Below are 19478 nucleotides of genomic sequence, written 5' to 3'. Positions count from 1 at the left end.
TTTGGCACTGCGATATTTTATTGGACAATTGCGCTGTCAGGCGACGCTGTACCGAACTAAATATGATGTCTTTTTTTTCTCACAATTAGAGCTTTCTTTTGGTGGTATTTTATCACCTGTGGGATTTTTATTTTTTTATTTATTTTTTTTTTTTTTGTGCTATAAACAAAAAAAGAGCGACAATTATGAAAAAAAAACAATATTTTTAACATTCTGCTATGACATTCCCCCCAAAAAAAATGTAAAAATCAAAATTTTTTAACATTTTAGGCCAATTTGTTTTCTGCTACATATTTTTGGTAAAAAAAAAAAATAAGCTTATTTTGATTGGTTTGCGCAAAAGTTATCACGTCTACTAACTACTGGAAAGATTTATGTCATTTTTGTTTTTTTCTTTTTTTTACTAGTAATGGCGGCGATCTGCAATTTTTAGCGGGACTTCGACATTGCGGCGGACAGATCAAAACCCTGACTGACATTTTTGTCACTTTTGGGGGTACCAGTGACATTACTACAGTAATCAGTGCTTAAAATATGCACTGTTACTGTAATAATGACACTGGCAGGGAAGGGGTTAACAGTATAGGTGATCAAGGGGTTAAATGTGTACCTAGGGGCGTGTTTCTAACTGTTTGGGGGCGTGGTTTGTGAAATGATCACAGAGACCTGTGATCCTATATAGAAGGATCACAGGAGCTCTGTGATCATTCCAGGGAGAAGAACGGTCAGCTGTGTTTACAACAGCTGACCGTACTTCTCTCTCAGCAGGGAGCGATCGCGGGTGTCAGGTGGCGATCGGAGCCGCCTGCCCCGTGCATCGGAGTCCTCGCTGACGAGTAGGAGCGGGAGCGAGCCAGCGGCGGCAAGCACGCTCGCCCTTCTAGCTGCAGGCGCACAACCGACGTATAACCACGTCGGTTCGCGCAGCAGCGACTGCCTGCCGCAGTATAACTGCGGCGGGCGGTCGTTAAGCAGTTACCAGGAAAGGAGACCTGATTTATTTTTCTGCTGCAGTTCTGTTATAATTACAGGTCCTGTCCCTCTGTATACACAGGTGATACACAGAGAGGAAAAAAATTCCCCTACATAAGTCGTACATGCTTATCCGCAGCCTTCTCCTCTTCAGCCCTTTAAAGGTCATAATTTATACAGTTTGTCTGAGCTGTCAGGAAAAAAAAAAAGGGTGGAGAGCTGAAGTTACACTATGCAGATCTCAGAGAGAAGAGCTCTGAGAGCTGATTGAAGGGAAGGGACACACCCCCTTCACAACCCCCACCCACCCACACAGGAACACAGCTGAAACTTTCAGTCGCAGGCTGTGTGCTGGAGATCCCTCCCCTGTCATCTTTTTACTTCTTGGTGTCAGGAAAACGTGTCAGAAGTGACTCGTGCAGACAACAGAGGAATGAAACCGATGACAGAACTAGACTTAGTGCTCTGAATTCTGACAAGTATACACTATGGAGGGATATGTTTTGTTCATATTTCATGGCTGAAGTCTGCAACCCCCCCCCTAAAGTGGTATTAAATCCAAAAGCAAACATTTATTATATTGCAGCTTACACATTCTTAGATGTAATGGCTGCTTTCATTTTCTTTTTATGCTTTCTTCTATTTTCATCTGGTGATCCAGTCAGTAAGCCTGTTGTTTTTCAACAGAACAAGCTCTCCAGCAGAATGTATCAGTTACAGAGATGAGACAAACCATTTAAAACTGGCAGGTTTTATTTATTTATGTGAAACCTTTATCCCAAAAGGAAAAAAAAAACAGTTATAACTACTTATGAAGTGTTAGCTGGAGTTTAGCTTCAATTTGATAGTGTATCTAAATCTGCTAATACATTTAACAAAACCCTCCCCCAAGACGTACAATGCTGCTGTTTGTTGTGCCTCCTGTCCTCATTCCTCCAGATTTGTCTCTCGCTAATACAGGAGGTGTGTTACTGGCCAGATCACCTGGTGGTAAGCTGCAATATATTACATTTGTGGTTTTGAGTTTTAATACTGCTTTAATGGGGTGCCAGTCAGAGGGTTGCATTGCTATGCAAACATTTAATCACTGTTCCTATCCAGGCTAATAAAATAGGAGAGAAAATCCAGGGATGACTGAGGGAAAATCACATTTGTAGCTGAACAGTGCCCTGTTTCATGCTCTAGGGAAGGGGTGTCAAACTCCATTTCATCGCGGGCCACATCAGCATTATGGTTGCCCTCAAAGGGCCGGTTATATCTGTAAGATTAGATGTCCAGGGAAACCCCACGCCCCTTTACAACCCTTACATGAGATGTCAAGAGCCCCCCCACCATCCAAAGTCAAAAGTCACCCACCCTTCCTTACATCACAAAGCACCCCTTACCTTGTGCTGTTGCCAAGAAGAAGATGCAGGTGGTTCTGGGATGAAGAAAGTGCAGGGTCTGGAGGTGCACCAGAGGAAGGCTGGAGTCAGCTTCCGGAGTCTGCTGAATGCTGAGACCAGTGGAGGCAGAGACAAGGTGGTGTTGTGGCTACACAGAGAGGTGCAGGATCTATAGGAGGAGTTCTGCCCTCCTCTCTGCTGCAGACTGCTGAGAAGGGGGGTGGGCAAAGACGAGCCTTTCTGCAGCTGCAAAGAGAAGCGCTGGATCTGGCAAAGGAGTTTTGTCCCCTCTGCTGCCGACTACTGAGACGGGGGTGCTGCAGGAGAGGTGCGAGGGCCACATGAAATGGCCTGGGGGGCCGCATTCTGCCCACGGGCCTTGTGTTTGACACCTGTGCTCTAGGGTTTGAAAAGATAGCCTTTAGCTCCCATTCACGATGGCGCGATTTGACATGCGATTTGATGACTTTTGTTGCCAGCGGTTTAGACATTAATGGCTGAGTGTTGGGTTATTTTGAGGGGACAGCAAATTTACACTGTTATACAAGCTGTACACTCACTACTTTACATTGTAGCAAAGTGTCATTTCTTCAGTGTTGTCACATGAAAATCTGTAATAAAATATTTACAAAAATGTGAGGGGTGTACTCACTTTTGTAAGATACTGTACTTGGTGATCCTGCCACGAAGGTCCTTGTTCAGGCACTTCCTGTAATGGAGTGACAGTTAATGTAACATTGTCACTATGAAAGAGCCGATCCAGAGTAACATGGTGTACCACTGTCCTAATCAAGGGGCCGATCCAGAGTAACATGGTTTACCATTATCACTATCAAGGAGCTGATCCAGGGTAAGGTGGTGTACCATTGTCACTATTAAGGAGCAGATCCTGAGTAAGGTGGTGTACCATTGTCCCTATCAAGGGGCCGATCCGGAGTACCGTAGTGTACAATTGTCACGATCAAGGAGCCAATCCAGAGTAACGTGATGTACCGTTGTTACGTTCAAGGAGCCGATCCAGAGTAACTTTTGGTGTACCATTGTCACTATGAAGAAACCGATCCAGAGTAACGTTGTGTACCATTTTCCCTATTAAGGAGCTGATCCAGAGTAACGAGGTGTACCATTGTCACTATCAAGAAGCCGATTCAGAGTAACGAGGTGTACCAATATCACTACCAAGAAGCCAAACCAGAGTAACGTGGTGTACCGTTGTCACTACCAAGAAGCCGATCCAGAGTAACGTGGTGTACCGTTGTCACTACCAAGAAGCCGATCCAGAGTAACGTTGTGTACCATTTTCCCTATTAAGGAGCTGATCCAGAGTAACGAGGTGTACCATTGTCACTATCAAGAAGCCGATTCAGAGTAACGAGGTGTACCAATATCACTACCAAGAAGCCGATCCAGAGTAACATGGTGTACCGTTGTCACTACCAAGAAGCCGATCCAGAGTAACGTGGTGTATCGTTGTCATTACCAAGACCCTGATCCAGAGTAATTTTGTGCAGAGCATCCATGTAGACAGGAAGTGGCAAAAAAATGTGGAAATAATATATTATGGAAAAAATGACAATGGCTTATGATACACATTGCTTTAGAAGACGAGATGTCATCCAGTTAGGGTTTAGATCTACTTCAATGAAATAAAGAGGCAGAAATGGTGTGCCGAAGCCTTCCAGTGTCTGTTCTCATTCCAGCGTTATAAAGACAGCTGGCTAATATAAAAATGGCACATCGTAGAGGAGCAATAAAAACCACATGTCCATTGTCCGTCTCCTTCCCTTGCATGCATCTGTAAAGATTCCATATGGAGCGCCGAGCAATTGATGACATCCAGGGGGATTCGCTCTCCCGGCCTTCATATCCGTTCAGCGGCAGAAAACTAAACTCGCATACTGTGTTTTATTAAAAGAAAACCTGTAATAAAATCTAGAACTGATGTACCATAAAGGTTTTAGAGGCACTGTGTCCATATGTGCTGAGACTGTTGACAGTAAAAATATAACTCTGACAGTGATTTTTTTTTTTTTTTTTGTTATCACTAACCTGTAAGCTATATTCCAAAATGGAGCAGCAATAAGTGTGGATTTCTGTAGCAGCCAATAAGATTTCAGTTTAGTATAGTCAGATTGGTGAATAAAATGTATTTTGATTGTTATGCAGTCATCATAGCTTGTTGGACTTTCTTTTTTTTTTTTATTAGGTCTGTAAATGTCAATATGCTGCAGGAACAAAAGCTGTAATTCTTTAGAAAAATAGAATATCCCCCACGCTAATATAGCTTATAATACCCCCCCCCCCCCCCCGGAAAAAAAAAAGTGCTTAAGGATTTAAAATCGCTGCTTAACCACCACAGTTTTGGTCTGCTTTTGAGTCACATGTCCATTTTTTTTACAGGTGCAGACAACAAAAGCACACACCAGAAACGCATAGCAAACGCATCTGAAACAGTAAAGTTGAGATTTTGCTACAGAGCAGTGTGAAAGTACCCTAAGGCCCCTTTCACACATATGGTCCGATCAGATCCTTCTGTCAGTTTTTCAGGCGGACCTGATCGGATGCCCCATGCATCCCTATGGGGCAGTGGATGTCAGCAGAGACATCTCCGTTGACACCTGCTGCCATCCGATCCAATTCTGTCCGTCAAATCCGGACGGATGGAAACCCTATTTTCCATCCGTCTGGCGGATCGTATGAGAACGGACAGGCAGTCCGTTCTCATCCAATTCCCCCATAGAGGACAGCGGGGATCTGACAGCTCCACCTCAGCACACAGAGTGGAGACGGAGCTGTCATCTGCCTGCTCAGTGGGGATCGGCAGATCGATCCCCCTGCTGAGCAGAACGGAGTCCACCGACGGAACGGACAGGTGTGAAAGTAGCCTAAGTCTTGTAGCAAGGTTGTCTGTTATGTTAACATTTTGGCTGGGCTGAAACAGTTAAGACTGACTAAATGTCTCTTTATATTTTAGACTGACTAAATGTCTCTTTATATTTTATATGAGTCAACAAACTAGTCCTTAGATGTGGTGGCTGTATTACTTTTCTTTTTTCAGCAAGTAGAGAATTTTATACAATAATCCTGCCAGAAATGCGGTGTCCTTGTCACTCCCTCCTTCCATAGATACAGTGGGAGAGTGAGTGTAGCCTCCCAAGGACAAGGAGTGTGCTATTTTCAGGATCACCAGTAGTTCTATCCATGGCTATAGCTTTGTAAATTGCACAGTGGCTTAGTGGTTAGTACGCCTGCCTTGCAGCACTGTGGTCTTTGGTTCAAACCCTGGCAAGAACACTATGGGGTTGATTTTCTTAAGGCAAAGAGACTGTGCACTTTCAAAAGTGCTTTTGCACTCTGCAAGTAAAGTTGCTCCAGAGCTTAGTAAACAAGGTCAAGCTGCAAGGAAAATAAAACAGAATTTTTGCTTTCACATGATAGGATGGTGGAAGTCAGTAGAACTTCTGCTCATCTACTAAGCTCTGGAGCAACTGCACTCTGAAAAGTACACAGTCTATTTGCCTAAAGAAAATCAACCCCTATATGTAAGGAGTTTGCATGATTTTCCTGCACTTCTGTGGGTTTCCTCCATGCTCCAGACATGTTGGTTGGTTAAGTGTCCAAAAATTGAGCCTAATATGATGGCTTCCTCACCCTTTATCTCCACCAACACCAATTTGATAAGCACTCTGGAAAAATATATACATGAAATCAGATATATATGAAATAAGCATCTATGATGGTCTTGTTTTTGATCATGCCATTACCTGAATTGCAGCTTCATATAATAAAGCATCTGTGTTGTCTGTCCATTGCAACCACACATACCCGAACTGTCCTTTGATCTTCTGCAGTTTTACAAACACTCTCTATCCTCAAATTGGTTGCTGTGAGTAACCTCACACTCTTCCCTTTGCTCCAGTTTTTATAAGTGATGCAGATTGTGGGTAGTCTGCTCTGGGAGGAATGTGCTGTCAGCGATGCTTTATTCCGCATAGAACAGAAGTGGGATGGGGGACAAGAACAATCTTTATATTGGACTATTTCATGTATGCACTCCAACATTTCATATTTTGTGTGCTTTTGAATACAGATGTCAGAGCAAGAAATGGATGAGGTTATCTCTCGTACTACCCATCGTGAGAGCAAGGACTCTTCCCACAGTCCAGGTAAGTGACTTCTCCCGTGCATCTTCAGTCAGCCCTTGGTAGATGGAATGGTATTGATTGGTAGAGTAGCAGAGAGAGCTCCCTGTTCATGCAGTGATTCCTGTCTCAGGTGACAACCCTACATATGATGTTGGGTTAGGACTTCTCATGGGTCCCTCTTGCTATAGACTCTTGGAAATGTGAAGCAATGGTGTATTATGCATTTCTTTAATCTCTTTTCAGTTTCTCCAGCATCAATATTAGCCAAGAAAACATGATTGGGAGGCATTTAATGTATAGACTGGATGGCATTTCTTCTAGGGTTGAGGAGAGCATAAAGTACACACGGGGGCTCTGCTGAAAGTAACACAAAAGTGGATATAACTTTATTAACCTACATAGGTTGTTCAGATTTCAAATGTTGGTAGAGTAAAGCCTCGTACACACGCAACGATTATCAGCCGACCGATCGGCCGTCTTTTGTCCAGTGTTGTTGTGTTGGTTGAAATGTGCTCTAGACTGCACACTAATTTTCTCGGCCAACAAAAACCAACTTCAGAAGTGATGTCATGTGCTGGTTTACTTTCCGTGTGTTTTTTCTTCTCTGAGCATGCCCAGTCTTGCTCATCTGAATTTTGTCTGCCGAAATCTGTACTGACTGATGGAAAATCGGCCGTTCTGTTGACGGCCAACAAAAATTTTATAGCATGCACACCAGATTTTGTTCGGCCGAAAAGTCGGAGTCGGTTGTCGGAAGCATCATACTAACAAGCCGAAAATCGGCCGATCGGACGTTGGCCCGAAAATTCACGGCCAACAATCATTGCGTGTGTACTCGGCATAACTCTTCCTCTATAGTAACTCCTCTTCTTTTTCATTGCAGGTAAATAATGGATTCAAAGCAGAAGCAAGGTACCCTCATTGAGTTCTTGACGCAGGAGGGGTGCAGGTTGTCCAACATCCACAGGAGGCTACAGAATATTTACAGAGATTACACCATTGACAAGAGCAATGTCTTGTCATCGGTGACTCTTGTCAATAGTTTAATTCCAGAAAAAATTCTGTGGCCTTCTGCAGATGTCAGACAACCTGCACCCCTCCTTCATCAAGAACTAAATGACAGCAAATTGCTTCTGCTTGGAATCAATTATTTACCTGCAGTGAAAAAGGAGAAGAGTTACTATAGAAGAGAAGTTACTCTACCAATATGTGAAGTTTGAAGGACCTATGTGTTTGCATTACTTTCAATACAGTCCTGTTATTCTCCTGGACACCACATTATGATTCTGATCCTGGTGTTACCCCTGTCTGCCCAAGCACTACCTTGGATCCAGCCATTGGAACCAGGGCTAGCTTTATACGAAATGGAGCTATGGCAAAAATCAAACTGGGGTCTTCCGTACTGGAGTGCTTCAGTTGCAACACCGTTATTCACAAACCCTGTGCCATGTCGCCAACACAAGAATGTCCTGGAATCAAAGGCTAAGCAGATCACTATCACCAGAGCTACAGTGATGACCTGTAAATAGAACTTTATCCTACTGTTTAATTAGAGGGACTACCATTGTAGTGCATTGATTTATACTTGGCAAAGGACCCCAAAGTTTTTGCAATCTCCTCCTCAGTAATCGGGGCATCCAGGAACATCTTATCCTTCTTTGACAAAGAGGGTCGAAAAAAATTAGCAAGGAGAAAATTAATTTTTCAGGCACCAACACTTGGATCAGTAAAACGTGTTATACATCTTTATTCAGGAATATATATAAAAAGTCAACATTTAAAATTGAATCGTATCAAATTGTATATACACTGTTATTTTTTTTAAAGTATACCAATTTAGCCCAAAGGGTTTGCTAGATTTACAGACACAAAATATGGTAACATATGACACCTAAAAAATCTGTATGGTGACAAAGAGGCTAGTCGTAAAGTATTCCAAAACATCTTGCCGTAGTGGACTCAGGAAGTGTACAGATCGGTGTAAAAGTCTAAGACAGCATCCATGATACGATCAGTGAAAGTCTGTAGGGTACCCTCACCATCAAAAATTCTCGATCTAGTAAAAGGTTACGTGTAGGGTTAGGGTGATAAGCAAGCCAACTACCATTTTTTATCCCTTGATTCAAAAATAGTTTGAGCTTGGTATAATAACTTCTTTTGTGTTTTATCAGTAAGGGCTATAGCGTACAAACGCTGAGCATCTTTCCACTGTTAAGTCAATGTGGAAGGATTATAGACCTGGAGGCTTTAAGTGTTGGAAACCTTCTGGCTCATGGATGCCAGATTTACACGGTTAGCCTTTTTAAGCTCATGAACCCCAGGTATACAAGAACCTCGCTTGACTGCCATAAAGGCATCCCACTGAAGACCCTCGGAGAAATCTCCTGCCAGTGCTTTTTCGTGTCATCACAACATTTATACAAAACCATGGCATCCGACAACCAGAAAGAGCTCATACGCCAGGCCTGTATTTCAGGCGGGTGTATCACCTGCAACTGGAGTTCCAAGGGAGCATGATCCGAGATAGCTTTTGGTAGATAAGGTCCGTGTAATAAAAATCATGTCTATTCTGGATAAAGTATTTTTATGCAAATCTGATTGACAGGAGAACTCTTTATGATCAGGATGTCTCTAATGCCAAATTTCAACAAAGCCAAAACTCTCAATCCAGTCCCTCAAAGTGGTGGAAGAGGTACGGGAACCCCCAACCTCCTGTCAAGTAAGGGGTTCAGCACTACGTTAGTCTCCAGCAATGATAATAGTACCCTTGGCAACCTCAAGCAATTTTTGTGTGCATTGGGATAATTTATTAGAATCAAATAGGGGAGGCAAATAGATATTCTCTAAAGTATAGAAAACATCCAAATAACATAGCAAGTATTATATAGCAACTTTGCAGATCAGTGTGAACCTCTTCTATTTGCACAGGGAGGGCTTTCGTTATCAGTATCGAAACCCACCACAGGAGTATAAATGTATTTAGCGTGAAACGCATGAAGGATATTAGGGCACTTTAAAGCCATCACTCTCGAGCCAAGTAGATGCGTTTTTTGGAGGAATATTATTTGGGATCTGACTCTTGATTTGACTAAAAACTAGAATTCTTTTAATTTTAGAGTTCAAGCATTGCAGTGCATGGTGAAATAATGTACAATGCTTGTTCTTAGCAGTACTGTCCGTCCAATCAAGCTTCTGTGTGCCACAATCCTAATATGAAAGATCAAACCTAGCCATAAATGGCTAGGTGTCTCTTTTAGTCACATTATACAGCATGGATGGAGAAATCTCCTCTGTTGTATTCAGACCAGTCGCTAACTGAATACCCAGACAGTAATTGCATCTAATCGGGAGCAGTCACTGTTTGGCTGACAGTTTCCACCCAGCTTCATTCAGTTTTGTAATTGAAGTTTGTCAAGCCAGGTAGACAGGGCAGCCCAAGTCTTGAATTCGGCTGAGATTCGAGCTCTGTATGGTTAACCTAACCTAATTACAATTAGATGCTATTTTTTGACATTTTAAATGCACTGCTGTACAATCAATTCCTCAAAAGGTTACTAAATATGGATGAAAAATGTTAACTGAATTTTAAGTGTAGATAGCTGCTGAAGGATTCAGTTTTTCCTACCTGGACTTGTAACTAATTATAAATAGCTCAGCCATTGCTAAAATTAAAAAAAAAAAGGGAAATATCCCATACTGCAATACTCACCTTTGCTCCAGCACTGTCCCCCACAGTCTCACCACTCTGCGATCCAGCACCGGCATCATTCAACCCACTCTCTGTAAGCCCAGGATATCGGGGTGTGTCATCAGGCTGCACTGTGCTCATTGTAGAATGTAACAGAGAGCAGTACCCCATCATTATTGCTGTAACTCTTTGTGGGATTTGGAACACACCCACCGGTGGAGAAATAGGATCACAACGTCATGCAGCCGGACCAAAGACACCTGATAAAAAGTTGATGGTGTGCTCCAAGAGGCATCAGAAGGAGTGGGGGAGCCTTGGAGTTGGCTGTAACCCTGTCACCATAGGCTCTGTCATGGCAGATGTTGATTGTTTAAGAACAAGATGGCTCATGTAAAAGTTTGTAAAAATGGTGCTAGAAAGTCTTGGACAGGTAATAATTAAGTCACATGGCTGAATATGCTTTGACTGCTAATCAACAGCCAGTCAGTAGAAGGGGATAACATGGTATTTGTATTCTACGTTTTTCACATCTGGCTATTCCTGCACTATGCCAATGCACCAAAGTTTATTTCAATTCTAATCCTTCAGGTCTGCATTTAAAAAACCCATCTCCCACTGTGAAGCCGAAACAAATAGATGCATCAGCACCACTCAGCTGGACTATGAAACGCTTCTTGGAGCCTGCAAGCCGAGTAAGTAAAGAGGGCAATATTCTAAAGTATTAAAGGGACATTGCTATCCAAATAATACAAATATGGAAAATGTCATAGTTACAATTTAACATGCAGTGTATATATACAGGGGAATTTATGTTGCTGCATCAGAATGCCTGTTTTATGCATGTTTCTACTTATTGGTATGTTTAGCATACAAATCTATCACACAATGTCTTAGCATCCACCTTCAGCCTCAGTTTAGAGTAAGGTTGTAAGGCTGTTTTTGTTTTAATCAGCCAGTGGTCTTTTGCGGTCTCCCTTTTTTTTGTAAAGTACGGGACAGACAGTTTGGGCTATATAAAGACTGTATAATAGATGTGTTTTTTGATGCATGTTGCTGACCCATGTAGAATGAACGGCACGTGCAGCAACTCATTTACCAGAATGAATGTCAGGAAGGCAGCCCCAAAATATGGTTATAGCTCTGCAGAGGCACCCATATGGAAGTGAATGCGTGAAAGAATCTTTTACATCAAGTACTGGACTTTAATGTTCATGAAACATCATACAAACACTGTCAACGTGTTTCGTGGTGTTAACAGTAGCCATTTCATCAGTAGGGTGTTGGTGAACACTTTAGGCTGGATTCACACTGGTGCAAATTGGATGAGGTGTTCCCCACATCCAGTTCGCATGTCAGGAGACTGTGACTGACTCTCAATGGAGCCGGTTCACACAGTTCTGGGACGGCTGCGGAGCAGTTAGCAGTTTGTTCGTTTCAGGCCTGAATTCAGCCACAAATTTGGACCGAATTCAGATCTGAAACTGTGAACAGGGATGCACCGGACCCCCTGCTGTGAGCCGCTCCACACACAGTGTAAACCCAGCCTTAAGGCTGAATGGTGGCAAACCGTTCGTTAGCTTTTAGAGTGTGTGTGTGTGTGTGTCAGCTACAGAAAGAATTGCCACTCTGCAGCCTGAAAGTGTTCACCTACACCTTCCTGATGAAGTGGCTGTTGGCGCCATTACATTTTGTTGAGAGTGTTTAATGATTATGAAATACATACAAAGACCAATCCTTGATGTAAATTATTCTCTAAGGCATTCGCTTCCATATGGGGGCCTCTGTTAAGCTTTTGAGGTTTGTTTCCTCCTCGCATATATCACCCAATGGGATCCAACCGCCATTTTAGCACAGGATAATCTGAGAAATCACCCTGGCGAGCATCAAGACCTTCCTGTGTCTGCTAAGCCTCATCCACTTGCTTGATCTCCTCATTTTGGGTGTCCTGTAACCCTGCCGATGTGCGTATTGGTCCTATATCCCTTCTTTTATTTGTAACGCAGACAACTTAAACCCTAATACTACACTCAAGGATCTCTCCTGAGACTTTATATCTCCTTTTAATGTTGTCTCCACCCTTTGGAGGTTTTTCCCATTTACCAGAATGCACTCTCGCATATCAAGCAATGTTGTACAATGCGTACGTTGGGTTTCAATGGACTACTTGATCAGATCCTTTATAAAGATGATAACCTTTATAAATAGTGCAGTACCACTAACGCATATCTTTGCTTTCTTGTTCGCAGGGCTCGGTGAGTTCAGAAGCAGAGCTGTCACAATACTTCTCCCAGGATACTCCCAGCCAGTCTTCCCTATCTGACACTGCTGTGACCGGCTCGAGTGATGAGGAGCAGCTGCGTCTGAGAAGCGCCAGTAGCTCTATGGAGGAAAACACTGTTCCTTTCAGTGCTGCCAGTAAGACGGATTTCCCATTTACTTCTGAACAGGATCTGTCTGTGTGCGGCAAGATGTAGAATGATGAGAATTGTGACTTTGCACCTGACATCTGTTCATCTGTGTAGCCTCTAATTCTTCGTGTGTAATGATCACTAGGGATTACACCGCAAACTCTTCATTGTATTATTTGTGTGTAACCTCTGAACCCTATCACTGCATGTCTGTGAACAGCCCATTGCGGTGGTGAATTTTCTTTTTTAAAGGCAAACTCCAGCCAGATAGTTTAATACAATGTTCAATCACATAGTTCTTTACATGTGATACCTTTTATACTCCCACTGTGCTGCCCCATGGGAGGAGGTCACATGCTACCCCATACCCATAAGCACTAGGTTTTTCACAACAACCCCAGTGGAGCAGTGCAGGCCAAGGCAAAGCAATTTATAGGTGGTTTGACCATAAACTCCTCTGTCACTTGAATATAATTTGAAGTGTAACTCTTGCCATTTCTTTTTTTTTTTCTTCTATGGTATAATCCCTTTGCTTGCTTTCTCTGTGACCGTACAGATAATGAGGGGACATCTCCTCACAAGGGTCGTAGATACCTGAAAGATATTGTAACCCTTCCCCACTCTTTAATATCTAAAAAGTAGTTTTGGTCTCCATTTGGCTTCCCTTCTATTGTCATTCTTTCTCCTCACATCAAGTCTTTGGCCCTGTCCCAGTACATCCAATGTGCCTGGGCACTCCATAGCAAGGAATCAGGTTATAACTGTAGTTGTTCTGTTTTTTCAAGTTGTTCTACATTAAGTGACTATTGTTCTTCAGTGACTATTCACTCTCTTATTCTGCAGTATAGAAGCCAGGCTCATAAAACTTTTTATATGTCACTTGCCTTTTGGGAGTGACAAAAGTAAGCGCTCACCGTAACATTCAGTAGAGTAAAATTTTTAGGAGCCTGGAAAAAAGATTTTTCTGGGAACCAAGTGTGAGAGTGATAATGTTCTGGACCCAGAAATTACAGACCCCACTGTCTTCCAACTTGCGTTTACCATGTTTGTAGTTTGCAGTAAATTGGAGGGGGTCATCTCATAAATTACGGGTAATGTTTTCTTTTGTACGATGGGCTTAAGGCTGTTTCCATGAATTAGGGCCAATTGTTGGACATTTTCTTGGAAGAAAAAAGATCCACGGGAATGTCTGTAGTCTGAGCTGCCTGCCAGAGTCAGTTCATTTTTCTAGAGGAGAAAGTGATTCTATGGTATACAGTGATGGCAACAGCAAAGAAATTAAATAACATGCAGTTAATCGATTTTATATTTTGCAGGAAAGATGCAGGTGGGAGAGTCATTCCATATGCTTAATAAAACAAATTCTCCAGCACTAATCCCCACCAGTCAGCAAGAAAAGACTTAATTTAAAGTACATCTAAAGTCAATTTTTTTTCCAATTCTGGGGTAGAGCAGTAGTGGCTCAGAACCCCTATAAGGGTTTATTGCTGTATGTGTCCTTGTTAGAGTGATTTCTTTTCTAATATGCTTAGTGTATACCCTGTGACCAAAAAAGTAAACCTTGAAATCACAGCACAGAAACGAAGGGTACAGATATAGTACCAACCTCCAAAGCGGAAGGGCCTAAACAAGTGAGCCACCATTAGAAATTTTGGGGCCCCTTACACAGCTTTAGGCCTGACCACCAACTTTCCACAGGGCCTGCCCACTGGCCAACACATTGAATCTGCCCACTGGCCATCCCCCCGAGTCCTTCATACAGGGGGATCAGAATGACATGGAAGGTGTTAGAGGATGATGCAGGGAAATCGGGATGACATGTAAAGTAAGGGGAAAATAATACAGCAGGATCAGTATCACATAGAAGGTAATGATGCGGGAGGATCAGGATGACATGGATGGTAATGAGAAAATAATGCTGGGGGATCAGGATGACATGGAAGGTAAAGTGGAATAATGCAGGTGGTCAGGGTGAAATGAAAACTGATAGGGGGATGATGTCAGGGGATCAGTATGACATGGAAGGTAATGGGGGATGATGCAAGGGGATGAGGATGACATGAAAGGTAATAGAGCATGATGCAGGGGGATCATGATGACATGGAAGGTATCGGGGGTGATACAGGTGGATCCTTTTTTATACTGCCTTCCTGTCAGAAATACTCCTCCTAGCCTATTAGTGGCCTGTATATATGTATGTCTGCGCACACGGGACAGGAGGGCACAGTATGGGGATGGCAGGAGGGCACAGTACGTGAGGGAAGAGGGCAAATAACGGGGACAGCAGGAGGGCACAGTATGGGGGGGTTAGAAGTAGGGTACAGTACAAGAGGGCAGGAGGACACAATACATGGGCGGGGAGGTTACAGTACCAAAGGGGGGATGGGGGGTCAGAATCCAGAGATCCCAGCATGCCTGGTCATTAGCCCCCAACTGTAGAGGAATCAGAGATCTCAGCATGCCTTGTGACCTGCCCCTGGACCCAGCACCCCATAGGGATCTATGGCTGGACCAGACAGTTTCTATAGTTCAGAGCCATCCCGCGGTTCTCAGAGCAAGTCTCCCCATCACTTGGCCCCTCCCAACACTCACTAGTCCCTCAGACTATGCTGCAGTTCCTAAATCCTCTCTTCAAGCCCGACGTCCCCCCAGAGCCATCCCGCAGAGCCCATCATCATCTGGAGCTGTTCTACTGCATTCACTGGACTCAAGCTTGGAGGATTTACTACCCACAGTACAGTGTAAAGTGTCATGGCCTCTGGTTTGTAGCTGCAGGTAGCCATAGAAACCAGAGAAGTGAGGATTGGTCACCTGATCACTACAGTTGCAAGAGCAGCACTGTAAACTTTCGTGGGGGGGGAAACTGCAGGGTCCCTCCATGCACCTGGGGCCCCTGGGCTATACCCAGGTTGGCCCATGCAGTAAGATGGTTCTGGGTTGGGGCCTGGACCCCCTACATGTGTATGGGCTGTCCCCCCCTGATGGCGACCCTGGGCCTGAATCCCTGAACACTTCAGGGAGCAAGGCTCCTCAGAGGGGCAAGGTATACTTTGGTCTACCTAGGCAGGTGGACCCCGCACCTTAGGGACCTGCTGAAGCTGGTCCTCCAACTACTTGGTGAGGGCTGTGCCAAAGAGATATTTCTTGTTGGGAAGAGGAAAAAGGCCTGGGGGCCACAGATCCTCACCCCAACATCAGGACAGGTTCGCACCCTCCACCTTTGTGCAATAAAAAAACAAAAAAAAAGCAAACAAGCACACGTGCAGTGTAAGTGCCTGTGATAAGTGACGTAATTTAAAAAAAAAAAAAAGTGCCATGTTTAATGCTCTAGGTGGGCCTTCTAGCCGATTAGGAAGATTGACTCTCCATTAAATCGTTTTTTTACTTTTTATTCCAGTGACCCACTTCAGGTGAGGGAAAATCCAAACTTTTGAGTTGTCACCGTAACAGAAATTTTGGGGAAATCTTCCATTGAGGACCCTTGCCCCGGTGACAACTGACCAAGTAGGGATCTCCATCAGGTCTAAAAAATTCCCCTCACTTAATATAATTCCTATAAAACAGGTATTAAAATCCACCAATGGGACAAAGATGGCCAAAAAAAACAGACAGGGGTTTCAACCATTCCCCATTCTGTTAATAACAAGATTCCATAGATATCAAGGATGCTTACCTCCATGTACCAATTTTTCAGGCTCTCTCGGAGGTTCTGAGGTTTGCAGTAGGACAGTGCCATTTCCAGTTTGTAGCTCTACCATTCGGTCTGGCTACAGCTCCCCGGGTTTTAAAAAAAATCTTGGCCCTCGTGTTAGCCTTTCTAAGGCCCCAAGGCGTCTCTGTCATGGGTTACTTGGATGATCTACTGTTAAAGAATCGTTCAAGCTTAGGTCTAACACAAAACACGTCCCTAACGATCCAGTGCCTAGAGGATTTGGGTTGGATTATCAATCTAGAGAAATCGACCTTAAAGCCTGTTCCAGTCTTGGAATATCTGGGTCTGTTTCTCGACACAGTTCAGGCAAAAGTTTTTTTGCCGTCAAAGGTTGTAGCCCTAAGAAGTTTGGTTCGTAGGGAGGAAAAATTTTCCCTCCATATGACAATGCACGATACTATTGGGCAAAATGGTGGCCTCTTTTGAGGCAGTCCCTTATGCTCAATTCCACTCTGGACTGTTTCAGAACAGTATTCTCTCTGCTTCGAACAAGAAGGTCCAAGCGTTGGATTCCTCTGTTTCTCTTGCTCCAGGGGTCAGGCAGGATCTGTCTTAGTGGATGGTTCTCATCAACCTAAGCTAAGGAAAATCTTTTTTGCCAGTAACCTGGAAGGTTGTAACCACAGACACCAGCCTGATCGGCTTGGGGGGGGGGTTGTCCTGGAGGGTGTTTCTGTACAGGGGACTTGGTCTCAGGTAGAGAGACTCTTGCCCATCAACATCTTGGAAATCAGAGAATCCCATTTGTGTCATTGGACAACCAGGTTGCAGTGGTGTGCTGTCAGGATTCAGTCCGAAAATGCGACCCTGGTGGCTTATATCAACCATCAGGGGGGGGGCACCAGGAGCCAATTGGTTCAGAAAGAGGTGAACCACATACTGACATGGGCAGAGAGGTATGTTCCATGTTTGTCAGCAGTATTCATTCCGGGCGTGGACAATTTGGCAGGCAGACTTTCTAAGCAATTGTGTCCAAGGGAATGGTCCTTGCATCCCAAGGTGTTTCAGCTGACCTGTCAACATTTGGATACCCCTGACGTAGATCTATTGGCATCCAGGTTCAACAACAAGCTGGAAAATTGTATGTCCAGAACCATAGATCCGATCACTATCAGAACAGATACCTTAGTGACTCCTTGGTTACAATACAACCATTTGCATGCATTTCCTCCAATCCAACTTCTGCCACGGTTGTTGAGGAGAATTCAGGTGGAAGGGAAGCCGGTGATCCTGGTGGCTCCTGCATGGCCCAGGAGGCCTTGATTCGCAGAGGTTGTGAGGTTAGCCGTGGGGGAGCCATGGTTGCTTCCATGTCGTCCAGAGCTGCTCTCCCGAGGTCCCATATTCCATCCTGCTTAATGGTCGCTGAATTTGATGGCATGGCTATTGAAACCAGAATCTTGAAGGATCGGGGGATCTCAAGCTCGGTTTTGGCTACATTTATTTATGCCAGAAAACCCGTCTGTAGGAGAATCTATTATAGATTTTGGAAATCCTATATCTCTTGGTGTGAATCCAAGAAATGGCATCCTCGTAAGGATGTCATTGGTAGAATTCTTGCTTTTCTTCAGGTAGGAGTGTTTTTAAAATTGGCATTAAGGACCATTAAAGGTCAAGTCTCAGCCTTGTCGGGTTTATTCCAGAGACCTTTAGCGATGTACGTTTTGGTGAGGACATTTATGCAAGGTGTGGTTTGCATGGTTCCGCCAATTAAGCCACCCCTGTGTCCTTGGGATCTGAATCTCGGCGCTGCAGAAGCAGCCCTTTGAATCTATCAGGCAGATTCCCTTGGTATACTGATCTTTTTTGGTTGCTATAACCTCGGCCAGGAGGGTCTCAGAGTTAGCGGCTCTTTCCTGTAGAGAGCCATTTTTGATCCTTCATTTGGATAAAGTGGGCTTTCGGCCTCATCCATCCTTTTTGCTTAAAGTAGTATCAGGTTTCCACCTAAACCAGGATATAGTTCTGCCTTCCTTTTTTTCCAAATGCTGAGACTCCAGAGGAAAGATTGTTGCATTCACTAGATGTGGTTTGTGCAGTTAGTCTATTTGAAGTCCTCATTGACAGACGCAGACTTCTTGATTAATATCAGTAGGGATATACTGCCCCCTACAGGAGTAGGACACTAGGCAGGAAAAAAGTTCTGGCCACAGCTTATGGGCAGTCCCAGGGGGTATATCCTCTCTCTCCCTGCTACAGGATGTCAGTTTTTTTTCTGCCTAGTTAGGAGTAAGGACCTAAGTTCCTTGCTGGGATCTCTGGTCCTGGCAAGCTTTTTTTAGATAAATCTTTTTTAGTTAGCTTTTTTTCTCCAGTTTGTTCCTGTGAGATCTTCAAGCAATTATGCAGGATCTGGGCGATGGGCTGGATGTTGAGATCCGGTGGTCACCCCAGCCGGCCTACGAGCGCGTGCAGGCCCTAGCTCCGCGCTGGGTCGGCCGCGACATAGTCTCGCTGGACGGGGACTGGCCCCCGCGAGTTAAACGTCTCGCCAGGTCGCCTACGACCAGTCTGAATCTGAGTCGCGGCGTCCGTATTGGCCGACAGCCCCCCCACCTCGGTGAAGAGGGGTTCTGTCAGGAGTTGGCGTCCGCCTGTTCGGTATGGTGAGTAGAATGTTCCCCCTCTCCCCCTGACTCGTTTTGGGGTGGACGCGGGCCCCTCCCTGGGATGGTCGGACCCTCATGATCCCGGGTTCCCCTCTGTCCTGTTATGCACCCCCCACCTATCTGCCCCCTCCTTCAATCTGGGTTACAGACCGCATATGGGGGCGGTGGGGTGCGCCGCCGGTGTTGCCCTAAACGATCGTGCGGGGGGGTTACTACCTGTGCCTTCAGGTCCATCCACCGATCGATCCGTGGGTAGGCACACGGGGGTCCCCTTTTTGGCACTGCGGACCGCACGGGGCCGCCATTTTTCCGCGGGCCGCCATTTTGTTGTAACATACATGTGCTCTGCATGGAGGCGGCCATCTTGGTACACCCATCTTGTCCTGCTTGAGAGCTGAGCAGCTGTAGTAATCACCAAGGGCGTGGCCCCTCCGTAGACCCGGGAAAATCACTCCACAAAAGACTTCCTGTCAGATAGATAGCGCTGAGAGCAGTCCTGGTTTGAACTCTGGTGCATCAAGTGGTGAGCCTTTTGGGGGTCTCTCTTCTCTCTCTCTGT

The 19478-nt window shown here is 44.5% G+C and overlaps 1 protein-coding gene across 2 annotated transcripts in view; it reads left to right on the top strand.

The window, feature by feature from the left end:
- Positions 1–19478, top strand: part of PDZD2 (PDZ domain containing 2) — a 454029-nt gene that overhangs the window by 351979 nt on the left and 82572 nt on the right. For both annotated transcript variants that reach the window (XM_082251798.1, XM_082251799.1), the window contains exons 14-16: positions 6448–6523; positions 10779–10882; positions 12437–12605. In XM_082251798.1, coding sequence (XP_082107924.1) covers positions 6448–6523; positions 10779–10882; positions 12437–12605 — 349 coding nt within the window. The remainder of the gene's footprint in view (positions 1–6447; positions 6524–10778; positions 10883–12436; positions 12606–19478) is intronic.

This window comes from Pelophylax lessonae (assembly GCF_965119305.1).
Source record: "Pelophylax lessonae genome assembly, chromosome: 1".
NCBI classification, from domain to species: domain Eukaryota; kingdom Metazoa; phylum Chordata; class Amphibia; order Anura; family Ranidae; genus Pelophylax; species Pelophylax lessonae.
The sequence above is the reverse complement of the archived record's forward strand: the minus strand, read 5'-3'. Positions and strand labels throughout refer to the sequence as shown.